Here is a 21,252-nt window from a genome sequence, read left to right as displayed (position 1 = left end):
TAATCCCTACAATTAGAGCCATAAAAAAAAAAATGGCGCTAATAATCCCTCATTGAATCCTGTGCACACATAACTACGTCAAACAAGCATCAAGTTTGGGTAATCATTTTAATTTTCAGCTTAGTTTTTCTTCCAAATAATTTGGGTTTATTAATAACATGGCGGCCTCTGTTTCCTGCCTTATCTGGCTTCTTTTTTTTAAAAATTGTGCTGTTCCCAGATCTCAGAAATACATTTGGTAGCTACAATGTTATTTTTACCAAGAGGATTCATGGCCAAAACTACAAAAATAAGACACAAGTTGTAAAAATCCAAATTGCCCAATAATTAGTGCTTATGTCGGCCTAGTTTTGTACTGAGCAGAATGAAACAGTTCAAAATAGCAACACACTTAATACACTCAAAATCCAAGACTGAACTAGAGACAGTCAGAAGCAGCAGATTTTGGTATCAGCCAGCTTACATCCCAACCCAACAGACATCTGGAAAATTGGTGCCAGGGGCAACAATAGTTATTTTTATTGCATGTAGTGTAACACAGTGGAAGAAAACCGACGCAGGATCTGAGACGCCGCACATTGTCCGGGCAATCATCAACCATTGTTTATTCAGGGAAATTGACTGAGCATTAAGCTCCTTTACAGCAATGCCCTGAGTTCACACTGAAACAGACTGTACAGTATATGAAAAAAAAACACAATAATTAAATAACATATATAAATAGCAGACATGCCTGGCAAGAATAACAGCAATAAAAACAGTAAAATGACAAAAAAGTCAAAAAAGAACAACATTTTGTTTACAAATCAAACAAAGCATATCATCTGGCGTGTAGTGTGTAGTCTGTCTTGTCTCTCGGTCAAGTCACAGCAAGAATTTATGACTTTATAATCGTCTGATCCGACACAATGACCATCTGAACAGACATTGTGTAGTCTGAACCCAGCATTAACGTCATTGTGTTATTAGCAGCGAGGGTATCACTTAAAATTATCACAAAAAAATTTAAGAACTATATAATCATGGACTTTAGAATCTTCCACTTCCAGTTAGAACTAGTACTAGTTGAGCTGTAGGTTCAGTATAATACAAACACAAGTGGCAATAGACATTTTTCCAGTAAGACAACATACACAGCAGCAGCACCCTGACTTTGTGTTTACCCTACTATTTCATGTCAAAATGGCTGCTGTGAAAAGGGTCTATTGTGAGCTGTTATATGGAATATAAGTATAAGTATTTCTCCAACATAAACAGGGGCATATAGAAATCCTGTACAAAACATATAGTGATTTATATGTTTCGATTTAACTCAAATTTCTGTGATATATGGTAGATATTTTCTTTCTTATCTTAAGTTAATAAAGCTGCAATGTATGCCCCTGCAGTATTTGAAAGTGACAGGTTACATACTGTTTTTCTGCTCATTACGAGGCTCCAAACTCGACACCAGCACACATGCCAAGCCCAACTACACCCCTCACTTCCTCTGAAAGATGTCAAGGAAGCTCATAATTCCCAAAACAAAGAAAGCTCAACTTAATTTCACAGCATTTAAAGGCTGTTATTCAAGGGAACTGTTATGAATGAGTATGTGTGAGATGTGTGGCGTTTGGATACACTGATGCATGTTACCCATCTGCCTTTCGTAGTGGTCATTTTTCTCCAACCCTCAGTAATTATGATCAACCGAGTATTCACAGTGTGCTCGCGCAATCAGCAGCATGACGCAGCTGTCTGTTCATCCCAATCCAGCCCCACATAATGTGCCTCCACTTAAATGATAGCTCAGGTGTTTGCTGAAGGCAACAATAGGAGTAGATGAAGATAGCACATTAACCTCTCCAATCAACCCTTGCCATCTCAGTGAGTTTGTTGTGTGAACAAGAAGAAGATGAATATCAGCAAGAAATGTCACATTTTCAACACCAAGAGGACCATATAAAATCAGAAAATGAAAATCAATGAACAAGGAGTTGCGGGCGGAGTTACAATTTTACGAGATGTTAAGCTTTGAGCAATTTTTTGCAGCATAGGAAAAAAATGGTTCAACGTGTTTGTATTTTAGATCAAGCATTTTATATATATATATATATATATATAGCTGAATATTTTACCTGTTTAGTTCACCCGGGCTTCTGCTTGGATAAGGGAGGAGAAAATAAGAAACAAGATTGAGGAGAAAGGGTCACGGCTGGCACAGAGATTGGGGTTGCAAAGTGAATGTTGACTGTGTTGTATTGCCTTATTTTCAAGGCACTGACTATAGACAGCAGAATCCCCCTGCCTCTCAGCCTTGCCTTATTTTTGTTGCAGTCTTCATCATGGCAGCAGGACTGCAGACATGTCTCAATACATGTAATTTATAATAAGGTTGTATTCATTTACTTCTCAGTAGGCCTACTCAGTGTATTATACATAAATATGAATATAAATATTATAAACTAGCCTTCAACTTCATATTTATAAAATGTTTCATCTTAAAAAGACAAAATGGCAAACTTTAAAAATAAGATATACTTTCCCAGTAGTTCGGTCCAACCCTCTGGCAACTCACGACTTTGCCATCAAAACAGATTTTGAAAGACATTGCTCGTTTTTCTTTCATGTCTGACTGTGAAGTCATCATTTTACTACGGCTTTCTCAAGATGCAAACAAATAAAGGCCTTTGGCGATATCCACACGCACATTTGATCATCATAAAAGAAAGATGGGGCCATGATATAACAGAATAAAAAATGCATAGACATCCATTGCTCCTGATTCTATTAGTTAAATATTAATTTAATATGACTACTTCTATGCAGTCTTTCACATAATTGAAATGATGTTAGAGACAAGTAATGATAAATATAGTATTTTGACTAGCACAAAAAGTTAATTTCTTCCCCTGCTGGCTTGCTAACCAATTATTGTTATGCACTTCAGCAACAACGAACTAACCGTATAATCTGTAAAACATTACAGATAACCTGGAAATCTGCTGGGAATGGCTGTTGAGAACTGAATAATGTTCACTAGTGATTACAGTAAAAGCCACTACTAAGCAAAAACCAAAGTATATATTTAGCTAGCAGAGAAGTGGAGACTTAACTTTTCCTCTGAAGATAGGGATATTTTGAAAGTGTCCTACCTGAACCTTTACAGTTTCAGTTTGACTACTGAACTAAAATCTCTAATTGTCCTCAGCTGCCAAAGTCTAGATGAGAGGAGAGTTGATCAAACTGTTGATAAGCTCTAATTAGCTTGCACTGACAGCGATTAAGTTTAATGAGCAGCAGGGAGCAGCGCAGACAGTGGTTAGTGGCCTTTGTTTGCCCCAGGTTTTGCCCCGCAGGCAACATACAGGGTCTCCTAACTTATTAATGGAAGTTGTTTGCTGTATGGCTGAAAATGTAGGGCTCTATTTAAAACTATTATGAAAACACTTAAATTGAACACCAATCTATTATGATAAAACATCAGGTTAAGAATGCAGGTTTATAGCAGCTCTGTTTTTTGAGCCCTAAAACCAGTTTCATCATAATTTGTCATCTTATGGACTGATGCATTCACCACACCCTATCTGCTGCTACTGTACACAATAAGAATTCATTATTTTAAAAAAGGAATTAATTATATATAGCAGCTAGAATTGTTTTTTTTTCTTACTTCTCATGCCTACATAACCTTATAATTCAAATTCAGACCATTAGAAAGAATGTTTTTTAATAGCAGCTCATGGTGTTTGCTGTTGTGTTGCCAGGAAAGTACGTCAGCTCTGACATTCATTCACACGCAGTTCACCTGTTACTGTATTTATACATTGACGCACATACTCTTATTCATATAAAAACATTCACTTAATGCAGGCAATACAGTATGTATTGTTGTTCCTCATCGTTTGTATATTATGTTGTATTATAATATCATGGCTGTTACCATGACCAGGTCTTACTTGCAAAAGCGATTTTTAAACTCAGTGGGACCTTAAAATAAAGGTAAAATAAAAACAAATAAATCAACATCATACAATTAGCTGCGTATTTCTCTGTCACTCAACCTGTTAACCCTTTTGCACATAAACGGTGGATAAAAGTAGAAAAATCTAAGCTAAAGTGAAACTGCCACCAAATTGTTTTACTTTCTCATTACATCATCTCTTCGAATATATTGCATGTTGCATTCCTGTTTTGCATTTTGCACCAGTGTCCAGCCATCACACAGGGTGAAATCAATTGGAGAAGAGGCACAACAATTTTCAACTGATGGAAGCCTCAATAAACCAGAATGCAATACCATTCAGTGCAGCCATTAAAATCCACTTGCATACAGTCAGGGCCACATCGCTCACTTTTTCTGTAGGATTAGTAAAATACTGCAGTGAGAATGATTTACAATAGTTTGAGGAAATATATTTTATTTTTATTTATTTTATTTAAATATATCCACAGTATTGCTGATATCTAATTTCAAACTGGAGTTAGACCCTTGTTTTTTAATGCAACAGCCTATTGGCTGTGATTTAGCTTGAATCTTCATAATATTTAACCTACAAGAATAGCGCTGTGTTACACAATATTATTATTAGACAGTGCTGGGGGTTGTATGCAGGTCATTTTCTTAAGTAAAAGTACTAACACAACACTGTAAAAATACCATAGACTGTATAAATAGTGGAGGGGGCTTCCGGGTGAAATAAAAAGGGAATCAAATGTACCTTAAAGCCGCATTATTTCTATTGGCCTGCATGGGGTGACTCCAGTGGCTCCAAAAAAACAAATGGAGCTAATGAGAAAATTACCTTCTGGTTTGATTTATTAGTTCTTTCCTGATGAGTTTATTATCTCAATCACTAGTTTCAAGTCTTCGTCAATACAGCATGATGATGATTTTGTAAAGTATGGTGCCTTTTTGAGTAAAATAGACAATAAAGCAGGGTAGGGCTACCTTGTGATTGACGGGTCCATACGTGTCCTTGAGTTGAGTGTAACCAGGAAAATGTACTCAAAGTGTTAAAATTATTTAACGCAGATAAATGTCCCCTTTGACTGTTATACTATTATATGTAACTCAACTCAACTTTATTTATATAGCACCTTTCATACAAACATGCATCCCAAAGTGCTTCACATAGCAAATAAAAACGCATAAAAACAACCATAAATAAAAATGCGTAAGGCATAAAAAGGAATACAATAAAAACAATAAAATGTAAAACATCATCAAAATAACAAAATAAAAAAAATAACATTACTCCAAAGTAAAAGCCAGATTAAAAAAGGTTTTACCTTTTAAAAATACTGAGAGAGCTCGCCGTTCTAATATCCAGAAGCCGTGAGTTACACAGTTTAGGGACATAAAAACAGAAGGCACTCTCACCAGTACTTTTATGGGACACATAAGAAACATATAAAAGAAAAGCGGTGGAGGACCCCAGTAGTCTGGCTGGAACATAAAATGAAAGAAAGTCTCTTGATGTATGGAGGAGCAAGGTCATTTAAAGTGTTATAAACAAGTAAAAGGACTTTAAAATAAGCCAGTGCAATGTGTTCAGCAGAAGAGTGATGTGATTCATTTTCCTAGTTTTAGTTAGGACTCTGGTCGCAGGGTTCTGAACTAGCTGTAGCTTTCTTATGGACTTTTTAAGTAATCCAGTAAAAAGCGAATTACAGTAATCTTAAGGACTGGTGATAAAAGCACGAGTGAGTATTTCTCACTTAAAAAAGGTCTGACTTTGGCAATATTCCTAAAATCAAAAAAGATTAAATTTAAATCAGAATCTAAAATCACCCACAATTTTTTGATGTTATTTTTAATGTTTTTGGTAAGGTCACCTAGCGTTAAGTACAGTTTTTCTCTCTCTGCTTTGGTTCCTATTAAAATAATCTAAATTTTTTCCTCATTTAGCTTTAAAAAGTTCAGTAAGACCGGCAATGAGAGCAGGTAGTGCGTTGGGGTTGTTTGGTAAAACAGAGATATACAATTGAGTATCATCAGCATAAAAATGATAGGTCAGAAGGACCCATCTATTCCTTTAGTCTATCAATTTAAACGTTGTGGTCGACAGTATCAAATGATAGATGATAAAGGATAATGCCCATGTGAGGTGTCCATAATCAGGAACTAATGGATAATGTGGAGGCCAGAACCATCCGACGTGCAGCGGAGTCCATCACTTCTTGATTGTGGACACCTCAAAGGGCTTTATCCTGCTTATACCGTGGTCACACAAAAAAATAAGATCATTCCTTTATATTTTTCTGCGTTTTTTAATCAAAATATAAGTTTTCTCAAGCCATAACTAAAAGTTTATACATTTGAAAAATTGACTCCTAGAAAAAAAAAAAAAAAAGCTGGGTGGGCTGGGGGATATAAAGGACGTAAAGCGGTCCCAAACTTACGAGGTACATAGTGATTTCAAACAAAAGAGGGCGTGTTGAGCCATTTTAAACTCATTTTGATAAATTTGGTAAGAATGTCAATATTTACACCAGCATTTATGTGTTTCGTCACAGTATGGTCATATCATTTAGTTTACAGCTCAAAAAACACGTTTTAGGGTGGAGTACGTCTTTAAAATAAACCTCATGAGAGTGACAACAAAATCCTAGAAGTACCAGAGTTGTCCTTCTTAACTTCAGTCCTGTTGAAATGATATCTTACTGTATGTAGACATCACTGTCTCTGTGACACACCCTAAATAGAATTAGAGAGACCCAGAGAAAGTACCTCTCATCTAGTTAGTGTTCCCCCCTCAACTGATTTAATTGTCTGTCTGTATTTATAATGTGATCTCTTCTGTCTGGACCTTTCTTGAGATGTCAGAGAACTAACAATATCTGACACGGTCTATGTGGACATGTTTATGAGAGTCAGCTATAGAAATTAGTGTCACTATGGTTCTATTTTGTGCAGACAGGATCTAAAGCAGTAGTGTTGCCTTATTAGAGACACAGTTGAGTGTGTCATTTTGCTGCCAGTAATTCCTGCTGAGTGCTGGGCTTTGAGCCGAGCTCCTCTATTAAGCCTGATAATTGTGGGTGAATAGACATCATATTTGTTGTGTTTCTCCCTTTTTGGTCCATTAAAGAAAGAACCATAAAGACAGGGAACAATTAAAATAATGGCCCCAGGCTCATAATAAAGAATTTTATGTAGGATTTTCTTCTTTTTTTTTTTTTTTTGGCATGACTGCTGTTTCCAGTAATGTGAAATCTTTATCATTTGCCAGATGAGAAATGAAATCTTTGTATTGCGAGATCATAAAGCCACAGGGTCTCTAAGCCTTATTATTCTTTATCCCACGTTATATATATTTTTTTTTCTTATTCAGGGTGTCTTATTTTACTGTGTGTTCCTCTCTGTTAGATATTATACTGTACTGCAGTAATAAGTGAGTCATATTTTAAGGCTATTTTAAGTAATCCCATTTACTATAACACATGAATAGCCATTTCTATTACATTTATAATATTATTTGCTATCTTTTATAACCTTAAATTTATTATTTCTGCTTCAGTTATCCACCAGGAACATTGTAAACCACAGTGGACAAACTAAGATTGTGTACACAGCAGAGCATTGCAACATTACAATGTCCAACAACGCTGATGATGACGTATCTAATATTGATTATATGAATTTTAAATACAAGCACTGATGGCCTTGAAGCCACCATGAAAAGCTCCTCCTGATGCTCTCACAGGGGGATTAGAAGTCAACAGTTTAATACAGTTCAACAACAAATTGTAATATACTGCATGTCGCATTCCTGGGTCTGTTGTGCTGCCCCTGAGAATCCAAACTTGCACCAGTTTTCAGCAATCGCACAGGGTGAAATCAATTGTAGAAGAGGCACAGACAGCAATTCCTCACTCATGGTAGCCTCAGTAGACCAGAATGTAATACCAAACAGTGCAGCCTTAAAAATCCACTTGCATACAGCCAGGGCCTCATCTCTCACTTTTTCTGTGGGGTTACTAAAATACTAGAATGATTTACAACTACTGGCTTTTATTGTTTGAGGAAATGCTGCTCAATGCTGAAAATGCTGATATATAATTTCAAGCTGAAATTAGATGCTGTTACTGAATGGTTTCCTGGCTGTAATTTCTTGCAAATCTTTATTAAAGTCAGTCTACAAAATAGATAATCGAGCTGCATTCTGCTACACAGTATGATTATTAGAGAATGGTAGAGGAAGTATTCACATCCTTTTTCTTAAGTAAAAGTACTATACACTGTAAAAATACTCTGTTACAAGTATAAGTTCTATATATTTGGTAAAAGTATGTAAGTATAATCAGAAAAATGTTAAGTATTTGGTTGATGTCAAGCTCATTTTGAACTATTTTGTATAGGACACAACTACTAATTATTTTCGCAATATGGTATCATGCCAAGGCATCTAATGCACACGCTAGTCCACCGTGACAGTGTCACGTTATCAAGATATGTTCTTTCCATGGTCATAATAAATATGCAACTTCTGGTTACATTTTCAAAATAAAGCCAGCTACAGTTGCAGTTTGGTTAAGTTCAGGCAACAAAAACTACTAGGTTTAGGAAAAGATTTTACATGTTGACTTTTGGTTTCACACAACACTGGAATAAATGCCCTAAAATACGGTACTACTATACATTTGTATTTGTCAAAGATACGGACTGTATATGCAGACAATTTGATATCATATACAGATCTGATACCATTGGATCTTTCCAGATACCGGTCATTTTTCCCAGTGCTAGAGTTTGTTTCTTTAGATGTTTTGGCTCTATTATCTCTACAAACCTTAAATGGGTCCATCAGAGATTGTATTTGTGTTGAAGTTCAAGCCATTGGGCATTTTAAGGAAACCTTTGGTCCAGTTATACACATCTGCTGTAGAACGTGCTTTATTATAAACTTCCTTTGTCATAGTATGGTCTGGTCTGACTACTAGAAAATAGTTAAGACTGCATCTGACATTACCGGCCACTCTCTCCCATCTCTGTTAAATTTATAAAGTTCGGCTTCATAAAAAGACTCAGCACATTGTTAGAGATGACTCAAAGCCAGCAGCTCTTTGAGGAAATTCCCTTTGGGAGGAGGTTCAGACACCTCTGTTGAGTGCTTTAAAAGAAGTACATTCCCTGAGGCTATTCAACTCTTGAATTGTTGAATCTTGAGTATTTTCTGTATTTTTTTTTTACTATTTATTACTTATGAATTGCAAACATCTCGCACTTTAAAGTATATGTCCTCATATCTAAACGACTAAATAGGCTGATTGCCAGTGATTTCCAAAATAACATATATGACCATTGTAGAGTACCGTCATCACAGGTTAACGTTGTTAAGTGATATCTTAGGTTTAGGCACCAAAACTACTTGGTTAGGTTTAGGAAAAGATGGTTTTTGGTTACATAAAGTGAATCCACACTTTCCAGAGTGAGTCCAGAATTCCATATTAATAAATTGTACAAATTTCTTATATGCAATGGCAGACTCATGGCAATATCACATTAGGATTCTAGTTGGCTAGTGGTTGTCATGTTTTATATCCCATGGGGGCATACAAGAGTCTAACAACAGAATATAGAATCATGGGAAATGTAGGCTCCAGTGTTTTAGGACTCGACCCATACTAGTGACCAAAAAAAATCTTGTCCTCTGCTGTTTGGGTGAATCAAGATTCAAAATCAAAGCAGCAAACTCCTCTAATCATTCTACTTGTTGTTTTTTAACAACAGAATATCTTCCGAATTTGTGCATCAACTTAGTTTACTCTAATACAAACCAAACACTAATTCATATTGGTTAGTAACTCTAGATTTAATTTATGGCTGTTGAGCATTCAAGACATTTTTGTTTGCATTTATGTGGATAATTAACACACAAATTAACATAAATATCACAAACATTATGTTAAACAGTTTTCATGTTTTTAACAGAGGTTTTGAAGGACCACATCTCTTGGGATTTTGAGAAATCCTTCAATATACAAACTCTTTTTCATAAAGTTAAAAGCAACCCTGATGAAAGTTGACATTTGTGCTCACTGTCACCTAACAGCGATGATATGATATTGGCCAAAACTATCCTCAGCATAAGCATACTCATTCATGGACAATGATTCAATTTAAGCTTTTACCTCAAAAACACCACATGAGGTCAAAGAAAAGAAAAGAAAACTCATGTGCTCCCTGTGCTTTATATATAGTTAGATATACTTTATTGATCCCAAGCTGGGAAATTACAGAAAATAGAAGAAGATATTTTTCAGTGAGGTTTCCTAGCAGCATTTGGTTTCTGTTCTTCCATTTATTCACTCTGCATTTCACTCTGGAAACCCTTTAGGTCCTTTCGTTTTACTTTGCTCAGTGGGCACCCACATTGTGTTGTTTTATTTTGTCGTTGTATGAGTGACCTTTACATCCTGTTCCCTCCCTGAGTCTCATTGATTTGCTTTTCACAGGAATGTGAAAGCTATTTTTTTAGGCATTTCGCCTATTCACTTTAGTGTTTCTCAGTGTGATGTTGAGGGTCTTTCTAGCTGAAGTGGTCCTGTACTGAATAACTAATACACCTCTGCGACAAAGATTTGATGAGAAGTAGGAAGGAAAGTACATCTCAAGAAATTTAGGCGCTGACTGAGGAAAACTGGAAAGGCACAACTTCTATATTCTCCTGACATTTATAATAGATGTCACATCCTATGGATTTAACACTTTGAGCTGCTCCCCATTAGAGATAAGATATATAAAATAAGATAAGAATATCCATATCCGAGAAAGTCATTTTTTAGTTACAATCTGTTCACTCATTTGCAATAAAAAGTGACTAATAAATGAAAATAAGTAAAATGCTTCAGAATCTTACATATCTACACAACTTTTTTAGATGTGATTATGGGCAGACCAATTTGATACTCATGCTAGTGTTTGTTATTTTCAGAATGTCTTGAGAACTGCTGGTAATGAAGGTGTTTAGTCACTCTTTAAACTTACATATATCTGAGACTTTTTTATCTTTATAAATCATCATGATGACTTGCCTGTGTTTAATTCACAGGGGCTCAAGCCGATGGACCACAATGGGCTTTCCGACCCCTATGTCAAGTTGCACCTACTGCCAGGAGCCAGCAAGGTGAGTGTCATGTTTAATTCCTAATAAATTTGTGCTGAATTTTTTTGACTTCCCACGACTGCATGTTTTTTAGTATGAAGACCGTTTTGCACTGCTCTTCCCAGTGAACGTGTGGTTAGTAGTGTGTCGACTTGTTCCTTGCACTGTATAAAGCAAGCCTTTTCCTGTTTTGCTTCTATTTCTATCACATATTGTATTCGTAGTCATCATTTAATGCTTTGTTATGGTCACATTGTAAACGAAGTGAGACTCAGTGACATGCTTAATTTCAATGAAAAAAAAAATGGAAGCACTGAACCCAGTATACACAGTTGTAAATGTTGCTTGGTGTCTTCTCAGTCTCTCACTGGAATGACGAGGCATGGCTCTACATGGATTCAATTCTTTGATCATGTTAAAATGAGCTTTGATGGGTCAACAAACTTTCCTTACGTCTGAGTTTTCATGAATACACATATTTTGTTAAGAGTTTCTTGTGGTTTTCTCTGGGCTTGTAAATAGGCCCACATGAGGAGAAGGCTAATAAGCTATTTCATGACTCAGGAAGCACCGCAGTGAGGGTATGTCAGTGCAAGGCTTCATCAATGTAAACAACATTAACAGAATGACCTAATGTACCCACTTACTAACGACATGCCTCACTTGTGAAGGCGGTGCCTCTTATCATCATGCTGTGAGCAGAGCTTTGGCCTGCTCAGTGTCGCAAGTGGACGCACTTGAAGTGACGTAACTTATGATCTGTTCTGTGAGAGCCATTAAAGCCCTCATGGGTCTCCACATGTCAGACCCCAGTCGCTGCTTTTCCGGCATTATCATCACAAAATGGAAAGATGGAAATTCATCTTAAATTGCAACATTCAAGATGACTGTTTTTTTATATAAGATAATGCATTCTTTAATTTGCTTGGGTCAGACAGGAGGCCTTGAAGTTGAATTAATCCTTTCATTAAAGTCCTGAAATGTAATATACTTACAACAAAAGCAGCTTATTGAAAGTTAAAGCTGTGTGATTATTCATCTATCTGACTCACATCTCCCTTTCTGCTAATACCTTTTCAAGCTTGTCTCATTTATTCATTAGATCAGAACTTTGTAATTGTTAAGTACCTGCTCTTGCCACTGAACTTCATCTTTGATTTTAGTCCACTGTTACATGTGTACTAACACCTCACAGATATGTAAAAGAAGGATGAATAACCATGCAACTGTGTGCTAATTTACTGTGGTCATTCTTTAAACTTCACCTGGCATTGCTATTCTGAGATAATTCAAACCCTGCAAGGCAAACAGTTACTATTACTATTAAAGACAAAGTACAATTAAGCTTATTAAGATGGCTGCAATAACAAAGCCAGACTGTCCATGTTGAACTATGAGCTAAGCCTCTTAGCACCTAAGACCAAAAACCTCAAAAATGAACAAATGAATACAATTAAATAGAACTTTAAAGATTTAATAAAACTGATGTCACAAACAATGGAGACAAACTATGCAAAATAAGTTTCTTAGTTTTTTTAAACTACTTACGTTCCAGCCACATTAGCAACTTCCATTAGGCTGTAATGCTCACTACACACCAGAAAATAAACTTGTTGGATCAATTAAATGTTTTTCTCAATATTGTTTGTTATTGTATTATTACATTCAGAGTTTGGCAAAAATGTGAACTTACAGCATAAAGGAGGAGATATATGCAAGTTGCATTTTTTCTATGAATATGGCTTTATGTTGAAATGCTAAGATTCACATGCATATAGTAAGCTAAGTTTTAAGGACAGGGCAACAAAAAAAGATAAAAACATACAGTCATTAAGATAGTTGGAACAATAGGCAGGAAGACAGATGGACATAGCTAGAGCCTAGCATTTATCATGGCTAAAAGTAAAATAGTGTAACAGCCCAGAAAAGTTTTTAGAGACCATGATATGATGATGGACAAAAAAACTAATTTTCATGATTTCATGAAATACCTGAGAAAGTCTGGAGAGCTGCTATTATTATTGTAAAGAATTCAACAGATACTGCAGTTCTGACAAACTCACTTCTCATTTAAAATGAACATAAGTGGTTGAAAAAGTACCAAGATCCTATTTCTTAAGTAAAAGTAGAAATACCATGTTCTAAAACTTCTTTACAAATTAAGCCAGAGATACTTGCTTTTTGATACAAAGTACAAACGTTTTATCAGCAAAATGTACTTAAGGGATCAAAAATATTCATTATGCAGAATGGCTCCATTCACAGTGTTATTATACTGTAGATTATTATTTTATAGTCTTATAATGAATACAGTAAAAATAGTATTTTAATGTTGTAGTTTGTGAATGTGGAGCCAATTTTAGATACATTACTGGGTAGATTAGTACTGGATTATATCTTATAAGCGAATATATGTGTCAAATGAATGTAGAGCATTAGCATAGAGTACACATATGTGAAAATACAGTACTTGAGTAAATATAATTAGTTACATTCCATATGCCACCCATTATTGTTAGCAATGTGACTTAGTCCACTGTATGCTCAGCCAGACAATATGTTGTGACTTTTATTGTGCAGCAAATGTACAAAACAGTGTTATTAACATTTTCAGTCTCTTCATGTCTGACAGGAATAAATTATTGACTGTGTCATGTGTGCAGACACTGATGGTGCTTTGTTGTGACACAACCTGTTTTCTTGAAATTTAAAAATTGACTAATTAGTGAGACAGCACAGATAGAGTTGTGCTTATTAGCATGAGAATGTGTAATTAGCCATTCAGAAAGAGAGAGAGCCCAGGGCCTGACAACTGTAATGAAACAATGGTGTAATAATTGTCACAGAACACATGGAACAGGCCCATAAAACAAATCAACAATCTGCCTGCTGTTGGTCTGAATTGGACTGCTCCTCCCCTTTAATCACTTGAGTTAAATCCACCAACTGTAGATATCATCTGTGATCATATCCATCTAACAGATTTGGGCCAGAGAAAGATTTCACAACAACTAGAGACCAGATTGGTGTGTATATTCATCGCACCCTGAGGATGATTCAAATGATTTGCTTCTTGCAGCGAAAAAACACACTATAAACACTGCGGTGAAAGTGTTTGTGTGCTCTTCATTCGGCTGAGATCAACATTCTGAAAAACTTTAGAAGTCAACAGAATTTGTCGAAAATACCATGTACACACTCTCCCTTGCCATGGTTTGAGGCTAAAAATACTCTAAACCTTTGAAAGTAAATGACACATTATTACGTCAGTAGTGAATCACCACTTCATTTGTTCTAGATTTTATTTAATTTCTCACAAGATAATTGCTCCTTCACAATGTTAAGTGTGGCTTTTGACAAGATTAACCCACTTTTGTATTGTTATGATTGTTTTAGATTATTGAATCAGATCTCATTTTTCTGTGACAAAACAGCATCAAAACATCTGTCCAATGTGAAAAAAAAAACCCTACCAGCTACTCTGAAGCGTTCCAATTTAAATGTTGTATATTCCATGCACAAACTGAATTGCAAAAACGAACAGTGTGGTTTTTCTATGCTCAAAGTTATTTCTCAACAAGCATACAAGTGTAGTGTAGCAGTTCAGGAAGCCGGCCTCTGGTCAGCCAGCTTTCTCTGTGAAAGTAGTGAGGAAGACCACAAACATCCGAGACTCATGAAGCTTTGCAGCTCTGGCTGAAGTCAGCACAAAAATGTCACCACCAATGATTGCTTTGTATCTACTTTATTTATTATCATATGAATTCTATTTATTATCTCACACTGATGGACTTTTATGTATTGTGCTGTTTTAGGAAGTGTATTTACGGTTCTGTTGTCGTTTTTTTTGTCTACCTGCTCAGGGACAAAAGATGCAAATGAGCTGTTAGCCCACTCTTGTGCAATTATTTTTAATTGTGCGCTGTCCCTGCAAAAATAAACAGATAAATAAAACATAAAGACAGGCATCCCAAGCCATAAACAAGTCATAATGTACTCTTCACCAAATGTAATGCAATTTTAACGACCGAAACAAAATTATCTTTGGTATAATTTTTTCCAACTGGCACTCAGAGACGTTTGATTGGTTCAATCATAGTGGAGTTAACGTCACTTGATTCAGGAAATGAATTGATTCGTGACACATTTTTTAAACAACATACTTTTTAATCTTTGGGCCTGAGGGAAGGTATCAAGTATATTTAAGTCAAAAGGCTAAATTCCAAGTGGATTCATGAGTTATTGGTGTTAAAGTCCAATTTTTTTTTGATTTTGTCAAGTCTAAAGTCATCAAATTTGTCTCTGGTATCTGGCAACCATCGCTATTCTACCTTCACCTGAGCCTGCTTGGTGTCGTGGGCCCAGCTCAACACCCTGTCTACTTGGTTGTACTCTTACACTCACACACAACTTCATATTGAAAACACGTTCTTGTCTTCAGTAAGACGGGTCAAGGGATATTACGATTCCAGCATGGAATAGTTTCTCATGCTAGCGATGTTGCTAATTAGAGGTGTTTGTAAGACTAGTGGAGCTGAAGCTGGACTACTGACGAAACTGCCTATCCACTAATTACCGACACAATCTATATATAAGACTGGGTCTTGGACTTGCAATATTACAACACTTCTCTCATTATTTATAGGCTTAGTTTTCATTCACCACTCATTTCTTCTAAGGTTGAAAGAGACTAAGATACACACTTTTTGTTATGTACAACATAGAGTTTGGCTTGCTCCCCTTGCCATCTGCTGCTCCTACCAGCTCTCTACTCGTCCCTGCTGATAAAGTGGTACTGTACATCTGTGAATGGATGTCATGGCGTCACAGTCAGATCTCACATCTTCAAAAGATATTGTTTAAAAGCAGCTTCTAAGACGATTTTAAATCTGTTTTTCAAACTTCCCCGAACAGCGAACAATTATTTCTCAGGGTATCTGACAAAGTTGTGAAAAGCTTGGTTCCTTACTCGAGATCATTTGTCACTCACATAGTTTTTCCAGTGACTGGTTTGACTTTATGTAAGGGGTTTTCCATACTTTATGTGTCCCGCTGTGGTGGCTATCACCGCTACTGTCAACAACCCTTTCAAAGCTTAGTCTAGAGTAGCAGAACAGATGTATTTATATGAAAATGTCATGGATTATTTGACTGGTGAGGGAAATGAAACTCTCCATGGGGACATTTGGCTTCTAGGGATTTGTCTCCTGTATCAGTAGCAGGTCTCACGGAGGGCTGTGCATATTTCTGCCAGTAAAACAAAATGCCGTCACCTTTTCCCCGCTCTGATATTCTCTCAGCTTGCTCTCAAAATAATCATTAGGCTCGGTCTAAGAGCCTCATTAAGACCCACTAAAGAGGTCATAAGTTCTGCTTGCACTCTAATCAGAAGTGAAGTTTCACGCTCTGCTGCAAAGCCAGATCACAGTCCAGTTCCATCTCCTTTGAGACCACAATCAAACACAATGAAATGCCTGTAATTATTACAGATTAAACTGTCGATTACTGACAGGGATTAAATACTGCAAAATGATGATGTTTTCACAGGACCACAAGGTGATAACTGTAACTGGTTCAGTTGAAAAATTTTGCGTACAGTAGCTACAGCATATCTGCTTTTATGCTTTCATGCTTGTAATTATATTGCATCGCTTGAATGGTTAATAGCTCAATTGTAAGACATGATGATGATAAACAAACAAAACATGCAGAAATAACACATTCAGCGGCAGATAAAATAGTATTTCAGTGTTAAAGACCTAACAGTCGTCGGAGAAATCAATCAGATTCAGATTCAAATTCAGATTCATTCTTTATTGTCCTCAGTGGAGGAAATTTGTTTTCCGGTCTGTACAAAGAGCACCTTCGACATGAATTAGTTTGGGAAGGCCAAAATTGATTCGTCGTGAACGAAACTCCAACCTTGTTTATTGCATAATTGTGTTTTGCATTATGTAATAAGCCACAATAAAAGCAAACATTGCTTTGAGGCAACAGAGAATCAGTGCTAAAATTTGATTGCACAAACTTGCATTCTCAGAGACAATAAACTGCTTCTTTCTTTCTTTTTTAGATTACCTTGAAGTGATTGTCGGTGTCTTTTTGGCAGATGAATCCTTTCATGCTCAAAACTAATACTCCAAACATGCCCCTGATGGCAGAGTAAAGGTGTAAACCATATCTGGTTATTATGTCATCTATCCAGCAGTACCCACTGGTCGCTATGATGAGTTGTCAATCAACAAGGTGTGAACTCAATACCCACCTAGTGTAAAATGCTCCCAACAGCAAGGTCAGACAGATATAACACCTCAGCTTTATACCATGTTTGGCCTTTACAGAGCCATTTTGTGTGTCACTCTGGGGTGAATTACAAACTGGACCATTATTTAAATGTACAAGGAGTTTATAACTGGTTATGAAACAGCCCCAGTTTAATGCTGATATCTCTATATGACCTACATAAACAATCAAGACCATCAGCAAGAAGATAGAAGCTATTTCTATGTAGACTATTCTTAATGCCTGGTCGGATTTCGTCAGATTCCCACGAATCAGACAAAATGAGGTGGTGGAAACATTCCTGCTTTTGTCTACAGGGGCCTCCAGAAAAGTTATTTTGCAAGTTTTAAACAATTGTTAAATAATGAAAACTGAAAAATTATTAAATGTATTAAAATGTCTTCTTATCATATTCTTTAAATGACGAAACAAGACACATCACCTTTATACAGTGGTGTTAACAAGACCTATTTTGTCTGTGTCTTAACAATAAGAAGGATGATTAGGATTTAACAAAACAAGACTTATGGTGTTTTCCACCAAACACGAAGCAAATTTGTGTTACACGCACAAGTTTACTCCTGGGATAATCTAATCCATACTGACAAAAATTTGTCCTTTAAACAACGGTGATATGAGCCCAAAATAAACAGATTTTGCTGTGATTTAAACAGATCAAAAGAATGCCAAATTAACTTCTTTACGATGCTGGTTTGTAAAACGTCTGAATTCACACTCTGTCGGGTCTATCTGCAAGACGGCAAGCAAACAACTTTTAAAATGCTTGTTTTCTGAGTCCAACTTCCTCTGTCGTTTGTTGGAAACACACCATTAGTCTACAGTCATGCTAGCAATTTCTTAATTATTTGTTTTGCTTCTGATAGATTACAGTTTTATCTTATACTGAACAACTCAGTTCAAGTTATTTGAAAATGTATAAGAGCAACAATAAATAATAGAATATTTAAACCCTCTGACAGATTTATTTCACTATAGATATTTCACTTATACAATTGGTTGAATCTCAGCCAATGAACAGTGTCTTCTGCGTTTGTAGAGGAGCTTTGTTGGATCTAAGAAAACAACCCCAATTTGGCGTGAAATGTGCACATAAGCTGAGCCTCAAACAAACAATTATTTACTTGACTTGTTTTTACATGAATAAGTAACACAGATGGCATTAGTGAGATACAGGTGTCGAACCAACAGCTTTCCTGCCTGGTTAAGTCACAGATTTTGTAGAAGGTTGTGATTAAAATGAGCTTACTGAACTGTCTAAAACGGCAGTCCAGTGCTCGTCTCGCCTACACAAGTCTGTGTTCCAGCCCTGCTGCCTCTCTCCCAACCTCCTTTGGCTATGGGGGGCTTTTAAACTAATGCTAGTTTGAGCAGAGATCCAGAGGTCCATGCAAAAATAGTGCAATAATTGGCTTGATAGCGAGGCTTTTTAGCCTCTGCAGCTGAAATGACTTGTGACACCAGTTGCTCATTTGTAGCATTGCCCTCCATCTGTGAGCAGGTGGTGGAGGTGAATTATTTCCCTCCTTCAATGCTTGCTGATCACATGTGTAGAATAGAAAACCCTATCTCTACTGCAGGTTACCTCTTGATTTATTTAATTCACTGCTTTCATCACCCTAGTTAAAAAATGGTCGCCTCTCAACCCACTCCATTGTGATTTATTGACATCCCTGCCCACAAGTAACTGTCATCTGACAACACTGTAATTCAGCTGATCACCTCCTCTGCTTTTTTGCTATCCTGCCAACAATCCACTTAGTAACTGTCAAGTGTGATCAAGGTGTCCCCCCCAACAGTTAGATCACCCTGACCTTCACAGTGGATGGGAACATTTTAGACAGTGATGAAGCTGAATGGACAGGTACAATATCACATATTGGCTTTTTATGGAGAAATTGCATTACCGACAGCATCTTCATGCAACTTGTTAGTGTTCCCTGCTACTTGTTGTTGTGCGTGTTCACAGGAAAATTATTTTAATATTCACCACAGCATTACTGTTCAGTAATTGGCTTCTGCAGTGCTCTGGTTGTTCTTTATGTGTACAATATTATGAACATTTATTATGTGAAATATGAATTGAAATGTAGTTTCAGTGGGTGGTCTGTAAAGAAGTAAATAGCAGAATTTGACTGTATTTGCTGGCTTAATTTATCTGTTCAATCATACGAACAACAGCTGTGTGCTGTTAAAACTGTGCTGTGAATGATCAGAAATAATGTGACAAAAACAATTACATTCTGAAATACTTTGTCTACCATTTATGTATGTAGACATAATAGCGAAGGATGCAACACCATTAAGTTTAAAAACACAGGTTAACTGAAAAGATTCACCTTAGCAGAATATGTGATTGTCTATAAGCCTAGAGGCTGTACCTTACACCTAATCCTGACAGCAAGGGGAAGTGGGCCAAAGGAGATGTACTGTGCCTCAGCTCTGCCTCTACAAGGAAAAGTGACCTGCAGGTACAAAATAAAACAGTGCTCTGACTCAAGGAGGATCTATTTTACTTCACTTACTTTACTGTTTTGTCATAACCATCAGTAGAGAGTGCCGTATTTGTCCTTGGGACATCTTCTATCCTAGCTGTGGTAGCAGTTACTAGCATTCCCTTAGCAGCAAGGCAAACTTTAAGATGTGTATCAGAACAATGTGGATAGTATATTCAAATGAACAATGTTTAACTTCCTTCCGTGTTGCCTGCACCCAGAGCTCTGAGCTCATTTAAAGTCAAAACCTTTACCGCTCTCAGTCTGACAGTCGATGGAGGCAGGCAACAGCCCTAGAGCCACGATAGTCTGATCCAGAGGACAAATGAGCGGGGAGCTCTGGGGGCAGGCAGCATGGAGGGAATTAAACATTGTTCATTTACCCATATTGTAACAATACAAAGATGGTTGAAAATCTGCACATTTTCCCTTTAAGACATATGCTAATTTAAGATGTGATATTTCCATAAATTGAGTTACAACAACATGTATCGGTCGCATCCACATTTATGTGGGCAATATTCTGACATTTTAAAATCTATTCTTATACTAATAAATACAGAGAAAGGTAAATTCAGGACCACATACTACCAGTAAATTTTCGGTTTTAGGCTTTACAAACAGACAACAAAAATAAAGTAAAGCCAGGGGTGTATGTACTGTAGCTAGGTAGCTAGCTTGCTATGTAGGAAAATGACATAACGAATCTTAATCCCACCTACAAACCTCTAATTAACAATATAATAAATGGTCCAACTGGGAGAAACAGCACAACACCAGCACCGTTTAAATCTCTGAACGATGTGAACGGTGATTCAGAGGTCTGGAACCAGGCTATTAATCTTGACACAGAGTGATACGATTGAAATGAATAAATAAATAAACTCTGAAAAGATTCACAAAAACTATAGGCTTAATAGTTGGAATTTGGTCTCCTAACCTCAGTATTTCTAAAGTCCTGGCTACGCCCCTAAATTGTATCAACTGACTCAATTAATCAATATTATACTGGTTGTCTGTTGGAATTTGTGCCTTTAGTTAGTAGGAAAGAGGGGATGACATGCAACAAAGATCTTCTGTCAAATTCCGAACTGAATACAAACTTTTTTAGACCCCCACAGCCACCTGCACACTCCTATTCTGATGGAACATATTAACTGTTCCACATAGTTTAAAAAAAAACTCAAATTAAAAACTTGTAATTCAGTAAATAAGGAACTGAAGAAAGAGATTAATAATTAATGGAAATCCACAAGATTCATTTAATGAAATTATATGATGAAAATATGTTGTTTCCATTGTTATTACAAAATGTGGTAATCAGCCTGAAAAATATAATTTTCAACGCTCTGTGTGTGTGTGTGTGT

At 36.4% G+C, this 21,252-nt stretch overlaps 1 protein-coding gene across 1 annotated transcript in view; it reads left to right on the top strand.

Moving 5' to 3' along the window:
• doc2b (double C2-like domains, beta) overlaps positions 1-21,252 on the top strand; it is a 130,280-nt gene that overhangs the window by 77,710 nt on the left and 31,318 nt on the right. Inside the window, exon 3 of the mRNA XM_035666939.1 lies at positions 11,037-11,111. Coding sequence (XP_035522832.1) covers positions 11,037-11,111 — 75 coding nt within the window. The remainder of the gene's footprint in view (positions 1-11,036; positions 11,112-21,252) is intronic.

The sequence above is a fragment of the Morone saxatilis genome, unplaced genomic scaffold (assembly GCF_004916995.1).
Source record: "Morone saxatilis isolate NCDOM2014 unplaced genomic scaffold, NCSU_SB_2.0 Contig20, whole genome shotgun sequence".
Taxonomy (NCBI): Eukaryota; Metazoa; Chordata; class Actinopteri; family Moronidae; genus Morone; species Morone saxatilis.
The sequence above is the reverse complement of the archived record's forward strand: the minus strand, read 5'-3'. Positions and strand labels throughout refer to the sequence as shown.